Source organism: Lepeophtheirus salmonis, chromosome 7 (assembly GCF_016086655.4).
Source record: "Lepeophtheirus salmonis chromosome 7, UVic_Lsal_1.4, whole genome shotgun sequence".
Classification (NCBI taxonomy): Eukaryota; Metazoa; Arthropoda; class Copepoda; order Siphonostomatoida; family Caligidae; genus Lepeophtheirus; species Lepeophtheirus salmonis.
The window spans coordinates 23,285,506-23,297,568 of NC_052137.2; the positions used below are offsets into that span (position 1 = coordinate 23,285,506).

The 12,063-nt window shown below is 28.9% G+C and overlaps 1 protein-coding gene across 1 annotated transcript; it reads right to left on the minus strand.

Moving 5' to 3' along the window:
- Positions 1–1,681: 1,681 nt before the first annotated feature.
- LOC121122252 (thioredoxin peroxidase-like) lies at positions 1,682–11,460 on the minus strand. The gene is made up of 4 exons (XM_040717238.2): positions 11,445–11,460; positions 5,371–5,558; positions 3,839–4,152; positions 1,682–1,941 (listed from the first exon to the last, which is right to left on the minus strand). Exons 1-4 carry the CDS (start codon positions 11,458–11,460, stop codon positions 1,845–1,847), a joined length of 615 nt encoding a protein of 204 aa, XP_040573172.1. The 3' UTR covers positions 1,682–1,844.
- Between the last annotated feature and the right edge of the window lie 603 nt (positions 11,461–12,063).

Here is a 12,063-nt window from a genome sequence, read left to right on the forward strand (position 1 = left end):
TTTCTACTGGTACAAAAGTCAATTTTCTTTTTGTCTTCATGAATTATTTTCTTCTTTTGACTTTTGAACGTAATTTTCTTGGCATTTCAAGGAAGAATTGCATTGTTAATTTCAGTTTAAAAAAAACTTTTTAGTGAGTTAATCATCTATCAATAGGAATTTTAAGGGAATTTTTGTAGTCATTGACATTTGTATTTCTTATAATATCTTTTTAGTGATTGACAGCATTTTTGTTTAATCATAAAAATGTAACTCAATTGTCTACTTCATATTTCACTTTTTCGTTCACTGAAGGGAAGCCTTAAACTTTAAGGTGTTTAACATTTGCAAAATAACATAACGAAACTTATTTATAGCTTGGTAATTTTGATTTCTCAAGATATACGCTGTTTAATGTTCTTGTGGCTTAGTATTTCGCATTTCCATTCGGTATTAACTAATTAGTAGATCACTGATAGTAATAACCCTTTTTTATTAAAAAAAATATGATAATGAAAAAACTTAGAACAAAGGAATTTTTTGCGCAATAACACTGATCGAAAATATGAATTTGCCAACGCTAGATATTTTTCAATTTTGAATAATTCTAGATTTAGCCTCACATATATCAAACCTCAGTTCTATGTGAACGGCCATCAAGATCTAAAAAGGTTACCATCCTAGTCATCATGCAAATGTCTTTTTCCGCCTTCTTGAGACTTAAGAATACAATAAGCATCAAATCAATAGTTGTAACTTCTACTGAATCTATTAACAAACTAAAAATATCGCAAAAATTTACTACAAATGTATACTTAAGCGAATAAGGAAATTTTGTACAATATCCATAAATTTGTTGCAATTTCATCACACCCTCAGATCTCTTTGTTTTTGCTTTTTTTTTGTTCTATATTTTCTTTTGTTTTGAAATATCCTCTTAGGAATGGTCCGTTCTACGGTTTGTCTATCGACGTTAAGTTCGAGCACTCCTTTACTAATGCCTACCTGACAAAAAAGTTATTTCCCAAAGCTACCAAATATTCCCAAAGCTGTCAGTATTGTTTTTTTATTCTTGAAAAGGGCACAATCAGTCTAAAATAATTACTAATGCATGAAAGACGAAGAGTAACTTTGAGAAATTACTGTGGACTTATTAGTGTGAGTCCTTGTTTAACTAGGAGTATAATTGATGATCGACATGACTGTAATTCCTGCCTATATATTGTTAGATACGGAGTAGAGTTCGTGTTCATTTCCTTTATATCATGTTTCGTATTAGGTTCCAGCTAATTTAATAAAGCACCATGTCAGCTAACCTGCTCTCCTCCCCAACATTCTTCAAGGTTTCAGGATGACGACAATACCTTTCAGTCTCTATTTGTTAATATACCATACCGGCGTTTTATATTATTTAAATCTATCAACATGGGTTTCATAACACCAAGCTTGATTTGAACTCACCAAACACGTTATACAATGCACAAGGTAAAAGGATCGATATTTAGTTGTCCCAATTTAATCCCCTGATGATTTTTTAATAAAGATTGCAATTATACAATCTTCATATGAACATTTTTCTCAAGACCTTTCTTTCTCTTGTTGTAATTTGTATTCCTTTACAACACATTTTTTTAAATGTTATGTCTCCCTTTTAAGTTATGTTTCTCTATAGATCCCTGCACAAAAAAAGGGGGAAAAAAAGTTGCAAATTTCTTTTTATTTATGTCCAATTACATTAAAAAGGATTTTAAAATAAAACTACTCTCTACATGATAATATGTAATGTTACCAGATGTAATTACAAGGGATAATAATCATTTATTTATTGGTCTATGTGTATGGTCTTGAATCGAGTACAACATATATCAACTAATGTTACAGCAAACACTTGGTAGATTGCTTGGAGTATTTTTATTATTATTATGACTTTCATCTTCTTGCTTCTTCTTAAAAAGCGCTCCTCTAAAAAGAAAGAAATCAAATAAGCTTCGTCCTTGTTCAGTTCATAATATTACAGGGTGCACAATAAAAAATGGGGGTCAAGAGCTGTGCGTACACTCTTATTTTATGGAATACGAGGTGGAATGATTAAAATATATTAAAGTTTCTTGCTGTTTGCTTTTGAAGAAAGTTTATTCGAAAATGGCCCTGCAAGAACTCAAATGAATGGATGCTCTTGAAGAAGCCAAATTTTTCAAAATAAAATTACAGATTTGGAATTTTAACCATGGAACCTTTACCATCAGAATGGAATCCCGTGGACTATTTTTGGTGGGGTGTCCTTCATAATTATGTCAATGCTATGTAATTTCCATAACGAGGGAGTGGAACTCATATCCGGCTGAAATTTTTTTTCCAGTCCTTTCATAGTTCCCAACTCTGTGTTGACGTACAGATTTACCCATGTAAATCCTTTTTATTTTTTAGCCATCCTTTTTTTTTTAAATTGTTAATTTGATTAATGAATTTTCTTTTCCTTAGCTGTTTTCATTATTATTTAACTTATTTAGTGATTTTGAAGATTTGTTTCAGAGTTATGATTGATAGACCTTCTTAGACTCGGGGTAGAATTGAGCATCGATATAAGAGTAATTCTTACCAATGTACTTGTTAATATCCTTCTCCCCCTCTTCCCTCTTCACAGCTGATTGTAGATGCTCTAATGAAACGTCATAATAAATAAGCAGCTCTCCTTCAATGCATACTTCAAATTGTGAGGGTTACCATGTTGATTTTCGGGTAACCTGTATCAACTTGCCCATACGTCATACTCTCTCTTTCTATCTCAAAATTGGAGACAGCGGTAACAGTAAGGTGAAGTTCAATTATCGAAACCTTTTAATAATAAAGAAATAAATTCCCTTAATGAAGTAACACTAAAACTATATTATTCGAGTCGGAAGAGAGAGACTAGAAGTATAGCCATGGACTGAAAATGAGGCCGGAGGTGATCACATCTTATTTGACAAAGAACTACGACTATTTCTACGATGTGATATCCTACCACCACCTGTTTTCTGAGTCCCCCCCTGTATATGTCATAAGAGAGGAACTTATAACCTTCTCCACATAATGAGATCTTCTATCTAGTTTCATGATCCTCCCAAGTGCTAATTTCCAAATATCTCAAAAAAGTCGATGTCCCTCTACTCTATATTCTTCGATTCCCAAAGTTATTTCCTTAGTATTTAAAGATTGTGATCATTGAATTTCAAATTTTTGCTGTCACTCTTTCCAATTTCGAGATAGAAAGAAAAAGTATGGTGTGTGTGCAAACTTATACAGTATACCCAATTTTTTTAACATGCCAAAAATACACACGATTTTCATCACTGGAGTGATGGATGTCGATTAGTTCCTATATAGAAACTTTTAAAGTCCATTAGTATACATATATACAATTCTCCAAAATTTCATTTTAAATGAATTAATTTAAAGTTACATATTACATTGTTTAACCCACCAATTTTGTTGTGCACCCTGTATTATTTGTAAAGTAATTTATAACTATACTGGGTCAGTAAATGCAGTAAAAAAACAAAAATAAAATGAAAAGGCGAAAAGAGGAAAGGGTTACGTGGTGAACGATTTATGTTTGGGCCCCCCTAATCAAAATATGGAAAGGTCAAAGAAATAGGCTAATAAATTTTGATAAAAAAAAACGAGGTACACGAAAGGGAAAGATGCTAAAAAATCTTTTTTTTTTCTTTCTTTTCATCTGTCTTATATATATGTAGAAAAAAACAAAACGTGAGAAGAATGAATAAAATATTTGACTTTTGATAAAAAACTAATACATAAATTTCATTTTGTCCATAATTTGACTTTTTTTTTAAAGTAGGTAGGTTGTGATTAATACTTAATATTTTGTGATTCTGATAGTGTCTTTTGTAAGGGGGTTTTCTTCAAATAGTCTATAACTTCATCTGGATTTAGCTCCATAGGAATGATTCTTTTTAGGATTTTCTTATTGGAGTCTAAAAGGAAGCCGGAAGGTATGGATGTTCCTGATATGGGATCCAATATGTTAAAGGCGGCGGAGAAAGCTTTATTTTGATCTCCAATCATGGGTGGAAAAGGGTCGCTGTATTTTAAACCCAAGCCATTTTTATCTAGAGCTGCGTTTTTCCAGGCATGATGAGAAAAACAAGAGTCGCAGGATGAGAATATAATCTGAAATGAAATAGAACATTTTTTTTTTTTTTTTTTGTATGTCTTATTTATATAATATGTGTAATGTTGACTAGAGACGATCTTATGGAACTTCCTATTGGAAAAATGGTGCTCCAAAGATATCAAAATGTTTCTTTACGTAAAGAAATAGATATTACTAAATTTGGGTACTATTTCAAAAAATTTAGAGGTAGCACAACGACCCTAAAGTTTCCATAATTAATTATTTTTAAACAAAGCTGAAATACTTAATTCAAAATCTTCAAAATACCGAAAGATATATCAATTACATTAAAACAAATAATTCAGATGATAATTTGTTCTTAAAAAGATATACTAATAACTATCTGTCTAAATCAGTGGTTCTTAACCTTTTTACAGTCTGAGCATACTTACAATACTAGATAAACTTCCTAGCCCACTGTATACAAAATAAGACTAAAACTATAACTTAAATATATTATTAATATAATTATGCTAAATTACGTATTTAATAAAACAAAATAAACATACGTTTATGAAGTTTATTTATTACAGTGTCAATAAGAAACAAACCTTAGCATAATTGCTTGGTTGCACTATCTGGACAGGACAGAATAACACAGGGGCTAAAAATTCAATGGCTACACACATAAATGGTGCTATTTATTTTTATTTTCTTCATTTTCAGTAAATACACATCTTCAAAAGACAGCTATCTTAATTTCATGAAAACCCATTCTTTAGTTTGTAAGTTATGGTGCTAAGTGTGATACTAGTTTTGTCATTTCTAAAACAATGGATCAAAAAAGATTTCGTGTTTTCATTTTACACTGCTTCTTGAGGGGATAAAATAACGTTCAAACAAAGCAATGGCTGGAAAAATATTATAGGGAATCCGCTCCAATTTTGAACGAAAAAAAAACCCAGTTCTTTTCTTTGTTAAGCCCTGGACTTTCACTCTATATTATATATTGGAACGTATATGAAAAGGTGATGTACCCTCAGTTTGAGAGCCAAACTTCTAAATCAACTAATCACTATAAGCATGGCCTACTAAGGTACAGCGACGTTCAAATGCCTGTTTTGTCCAATAATCTTTAGGATCGTTGTGCTACCTAAAAATATTTATTGGTCTTTTTAAAATTTTAAGTATCTATTTTTTTATAAAAAGAAACATTTTGAGACTTTGAGAAAAATCCTATTTCGAAAGTAGTGTCTTAAGAACCATGTACACACCTGACACCCCTCATCTTCAAATTCTTTCATTTTTCCAGAAAACTTGAGGATATGGTCCCTTGATTCTTTTGTAAAATCGTAAGAGTAAAATATAAGGAGAACATACGCAGAGTCAAAGTTGTCTAAAGTTGCTTTTGGAAAGTCAATTTTTTTAGGATAGAGAACTTTAAAGCTCAAAGTTGAATAATCTATGGATGAATATATAAAAAAATGATTAATTTAATTTAATTCACGGTTGAAATTTTATTATGTTTTCTTCAAAGAGTAATGTATAATATGTACCAACAATTGAGTTCAAGGGAAAACACACAGCGCTATTACAGGTCTTTAAATAAAGATATAGCATTTACAATGTGAATCAACGGCTTATATATTGTATATTTAATGGATTTGTAAAAATATTATGAAACACTAGAAACAAGTAAAGAAAATTTATTTCATTTAATGAATTAAGATAAGGCTGAAACTTTTTCAAAATCAGCCAAAATATCTCAACAACAGTAAAACATACAATTTAGATAATATTTTGTAGCCTGCTCTTTCGCCTTGATAACTATCCTAAGTCGTCTTCCATATCCCCCTATCAAGCCTTGAAACATCTTTGCTGCAATATTATTATTATTTATTTGAAATTTCAATTAGTTTGTCAATGTAAGAGGAATTTCTGCAATTGACTCTGGTCTTCAACTGACACCAGAGGATCTATTAATTGGATTAAGATACGGATTTTGTGAATTGAATCTTATTCAGTTTGATAAATACTGAAGTTGATATGACTGTGTTCTTTGGATTCTTGCATTTAAGTTCTAGTCCAAGTAATTTTGTCTATTGGCTTGATATTAGCATCTAATATATTTATATAATATGTTACTTTCATTATGTTTTATATGTTTTTTAAGGTGTCAACGCCTCTAAGTGAAAAAAAAAACAAAAACTGCAAAGGTTGCTTTTCCTCCAACATGGTTTGAACCGTATTCCGTAAATTGTATTCCTCATTTTTCGTTGGTCTTTAGTAGCAAAAAATTCGAATTGTGTCTTATCAGATCACAAAGTTGAGTCCCAAAAGGAGTCAACTCTAGAAGTTGCAAATGATTTCAAAGACGTTTCTTTTTTCTCGTAAATAGGTGTAAACTTTTTTTTTTCAAAAGTCAAGTTATTTTCTAAGAGGTCTAACTTGGAACCTAGAACGATACAATTACTCTACTTACGGTTGCCTTTGAAACATGGGCATTTACTTTCTCTAAAATGTCAACAATATACTACTTCCTTGTCAACAGCTTTCCTTTTGACTTTTGAAGTGTTTTAGAATTCCAAATTTATTATATTTGGAAACTACGGTTTGCATCATGGATTTAAACATCAAAAGTTACATTGCAATCTTTTCCAATAATTTTTCATCCTTGTAACCCTTTAAAACATATTATTTGGCTTCGACCAAGTGATAGGGCCTGGTGGAGAATGATGTGATTGTACTGATATAAAAAAAAAGGATATTTTATGAAGTCGAAGTAAAGACACAAATGTTATCAAATATGACATAATTATGGGATGATTAAGTTCGAGAAACATCTAGTAGTTCTTAGAAGCTTCTAGTAACCCATATTTTACTCTACCTACTACCGTATTCCAACAGAAAGGCATACCTGGATTAATCGTATATTTTACAATTGAGATACGCAAAGGTTAGAAAATGAATTTAAAGTTACATATCTGAAAAACTATTAGAAAAAATGTAATATATTCAACGTACTATATTATCTCATCAAAGAATTAAATACAGCTCAAATATTTTAATTTTAGCCATCTTTGAAGCAGTTTTTGTTGTATGCATAGATGGGAAGTATTTCGACAAAAATAGGTAAAGCTTGGGGAGTGGGGCTAGTTGGTACGTGGGTAAGTTGACACATTACAATTTTCCAGCAAGTTTGTACAAGTTGTGCATCAGTTCCCTCGAGGAATAATTACATATTAGATTTGTATTAGCTACAGGCCTTTAATTGGGATGAGTACAAACAATCCTCAACTCTGACACATTTTCTGAATTTACAACATTCTTGTCATTTTCTGTTGAAGCTCAAGCATTGGGTCACACTCTTAAATTATTCAGTGTAACTTTGTGTGAAAATAGAATTATTGTTGATTATTTTATGAGTCAAACGGATTTACTTAGTTAAGCATTGTTTCAGATCTTATTTTTTGAAATGAAGGAGTAATTGAAATATTTAGAAGAATTACGAATTTTATAATATACATTTTCTTTCCAAAAAATAGAAGTAGGTTTTATAATAACCAACATTAAAATTGAAAATTACATATGTTTTAAAGCGTGGATTACTTACTAATATTAAGTAATCTATAGTTATATTAACTTAGTTATATAATTGACGCCAGAAGATATTTTTTGTATATAACGTTGCAAAAACAAATTAAGTTCTCAATATTCATTCTACGGTACTAGGAAAATTATCTTCTTTAAAGGTAAGTTCTTTTGTTATTTCTCTTTCAGAAAAAAATTTATCCGTTTCTAAAAATGTATTTTTCCATATTTTAGTATTAATCTTTTTGTATGAATCATTACAAGTTCCCTTTTTTAATTTCAAATTGTTTTCTTTAATAAAATCCATTCAAAAACACAAATTTTGGAAATATAAATATGTATTATTTATATTCAAATCCTCTTTTTTTTTAAAACAACATTGCTTTGATTTTCCAAAAAGCTTCCTAAACATACTTATATAGTCTTTAAATCATTTTAAGGAAATTATATTTTTTAAAGCCTACATTCATTTGATACAATCTATATGTTTTGAGAAAAAATATAGACACTTTCACAAACGTTTGAAACGAGCAAAAATAATAAAGTATAAGTTTTAACAATTTGCCTTGATTTTCAATCAAATGTTATTCAAAAGGGTCAAGAAAATAATACAACAAGAATTCTAAAGGAAGTATTTTAATGACAAAAATAAAAAAAGTAAAAACATTTTTTCAAAACTAAACTGTCCTTAAGACAAAAAATTTGTTGATTTTAGGCCATTTACTACGGGCAATGTTCCTCGTACCCCCTTCTACAAACTTAGTACTATGAAAAAAAGTGTGCCAATTTGTTCCACACTCACCTAAATTGTGCTTTATCCATAATTCAAAACAAATATGTACTTTAATCAATTATTCAAGGCTAAATGTTTGTTATTTGTCCTCACGAGAAATAAAAGCTACAATTGTATATTATTCTTAACCAAAAAAGTGCTTATTATTCATTGATTTTCGTATTAAGTGTATTATGATGAAACAAATAAATCAATCAGAGTTTGTTTTTCCTACATTATGTTACTGATTATGAAAGAAATGGTTTTATGGATCAACGGGTCTGATTTACGTCCAGATATGTATAGAAATATAAATATATTATGGTGCTGACATATTTATTTTTAGATATATTATGCATTAAATCAACTTTTAAAAATCCTTTTTAAACTGAAAAAAAGTCAAAAAAAGTTGGAGTGACTACTGGAAGGTAGAAGAGGAATAAAGAGCGTAGAGTTGTAGAAAAAAAGACAATTTTGAAAAATTGCTAAGCGATCATCACTTGCTGGTGGGACTAAAAAACGAGGTTCTAATAAATACATTATATACTAAGTGGCTAAAGCGGTTATTTTAATGTTTCTTTGAGTAAAATCAATCAGAAATACACTATCTCAAATCAAGTAGATACATTTGTGGACTAAAGTTATTTATTAAACTGTTACCATTACTGTTAATTTAAATTTCCACAGTGTGATAAAATTCAACATATACATTTAATGCAGACTTGGTGCAAATATTAATTTCTTTAACAATTTTATCTAAGTCTTAACGTTAAAAGGACCATTGGAATAAAATATATAAGCTCCATATTTTAACAAATAACAAATAAGCAGAAATAACTTGCTGTAGAAATTTATATAAATAGAGTAATAGCATACTATTAAATATGTTATCGCTCACTCAATCATTTTTAAAAACATAGCGTCTTCCATTACATTGCAAGGAATGCCTGTAAAGCTCACTAATTTGTCTATTACTTCGACTTCTATGTAAGTTATGGGCAAGAAAAAATTATAATATTATGTAATAGCATTTCATTTTTTTGGTCTGAGCTACTAATTGCTACCTATATGTACCATTTAGAGGAAATATTTTATCATTTATTCAACAATTGATACAAATATGCTCCATATTAATAAAATGGGAATTATTTGTTTTCTCCTCGTTATATAATAAGTTTAAGTATATTAATGCTAAAACATATTAAGAAGCTTTCATAATTGGACAGAAAATTATTTAGTCCTTATAGTGTTAAAATTTCTTTAGTATGTTGAATACTTTTATAAAGGTTTCAATTTGATTTTTGAGGAAACTCTTGCTGGAGCCAAAATGTCGGTAATATTCCTTCAAAAATTAAATAATTGAACATACTAGTCTATGCTGAATTTATGGGTCCTTAAAGTTATATTCAAACAAGAACGTACCATATCAATCCAAGGGCCATCATTGGGTTCATAGTGTAATTACATAAAAAAATACACCGATTGAAAATTAATCGAATTACATTAAATATCTATTAACATGCGACCAAATTGCATTAATTTGCCATTAAATTTATCAGAGATTCGTTCATTAAGAAAGTATTTATTATTTGAAGAAATATATGTAATAAAACTACCATTAAAACCAAAAGCTTTTCATAAATTTTAACATATTAATTAACTTAATACCTCAGAAAAGTCATAAATAAATATATAGCCTAAAAAAGGGATCCTCAAAAGTTCACAAGAAATATATATATATATATTTTAATGTTTAAAAGAATCTTAGATCCGAAGATACATTCCCTCCCCCTCCCAAAAAATAAATAAATACAATATATATTGGTCATTCCTTTATAATTTTTAAGAGAAAAATTTAGTATTTTGTTTAATTGACAGTAAGCTAGCTCAGAAATGAAATTTTGGATCTAAAACTCAATCCAACTCTCAATTATGAGGCATACAAATATTAAAATTTAGATGAATATTTGATCAGCTATATAGATTGTAAATAAAAGAAAGGATAGCCGAGAATAGTATATTAATTAAAAGCTATTAGTTAGCTTAACAAAATTGATCTTATAATTTTTTATTTATTTTTGTAATGAAAAAAAAAAGTAAAACATGATCTTAAAATTTTTAAAGTATATGGTCTTTAATTTTTATTCAATTTTAACCATATATACCTAGGTTGAACCCATACAATTTTAAAAAAGATATGTCCATTTATTATATTTTCATATAAAAGATATGTTGATGAAATTTTTTTTACTATATAAGTAAAGTTATGATTTTATAAATCCTTACACTTTTTCTAACACCCTAAATTTTTCTCTCTACAGTTGATTTTAAACAAATAAAAGAGCTTTATCTCTATATAGTTAAAGGTTAAGAAAAGTCAAAGACCCTTTACCTTAAAGTATTTAAAGTCAAAAATAAGTTCATGGTTTACTTCTTTTTCTTATAACAACATAAAAAAATGATAAGTATTGTTAAACTAACTCATAGCTTTTCAATGATGCACTTGGATATACTTACTTCTGTTTACGAGATATCGTTAATCCAATATCTATCAAAGCGCCAATTAATTCGTCTTTAAGGGCTTCAAACTCAGAGTTGGATTAAGCTACACATCCAAAACGTTATTTTTGAGCTATTATATACTACATTTTAAATATATACTAAATTTTTAGTCAAATCCATTTCCTCTTGTAAGTTTTTTATGGAATGAATCATGTATATATATATGCACGTAGGGACTCCACAGGGATGAAAAGGTTGGGAATCACTGCCTCAATGAAATAAAAATACGAGCAATAAAAATTAATAAAAAGTAATTTTTAACCTTGATCCAATCCAGCGAATAAAACATATTATTTAAACTTATGCAAATATCATTGACAAATAAAAACAGTAATTTAATAAATTATTCCTAAATGAAAAATATCTAAAAGATATATTTATATTAACATAAATAAAAAGCTACTTGAGAAATAAAATAATTACCTAGAGCAGTTGACATGATCTGAAAGACTAAACTAATTATTTTACAGAGATATAGTATATCGATTGTCATTGATTAAATATTAATAGTTGCTTCTTTTTACGTAATAATGCGAGTGTACAAACTCTCAACAACAAATTTACATGGCACTGAGTAGTAGAGTCTTCATATGTTACATGTATACAATAATAAGATTATCATATAAGTACAAATCAGTTTAGAATAAAAAACAAAAACAAATCAAAATGACGCAAATTTAAGAGAAACGGGCAAAGTATAAAAAAATTCATATGGGCCATCATAATAAACCAAAATCAAAAATCCTTAAGTCTCTGTCATCTTAACAAAAGTTTTCTCAAAAACTGAAATATTTTCCTTTAGTTATATTAATATTAATCCGTAATTCGGAGTAAAATTGTGTTGCTCTTTATTTATTATCTCTAGCTCAGTCCAGTCTTAGGACCGGTCATTAAGATTGTCCGTTCTTAGAACATCCAGTACTAAATAGAACAAACCATATATAAAGTTGAGTGACGTCATCAAGGACACAGCTTAATAAGTTTTTAGGATTGATATGCAGGACTCAACTGAACTGGATTGAGACTGCCCTAGAAGAGATTG

Bases quoted from the DNA above. Each gene is read 5' to 3' on its own strand.
- LOC121122252 (XM_040717238.2), bottom strand. The intron at 4,153-5,370 runs GTGTGTACATGG...ATTTCATTTCAG, and splicing joins TTGAAGATGAGGGGTGTCAG to ATTATATTCTCATCCTGCGA. The intron at 1,942-3,838 runs GTATTAATCACA...CTTTCTTTTTAG, and splicing joins TCAGAATCACAAAATATTAA to AGGAGCGCTTTTTAAGAAGA.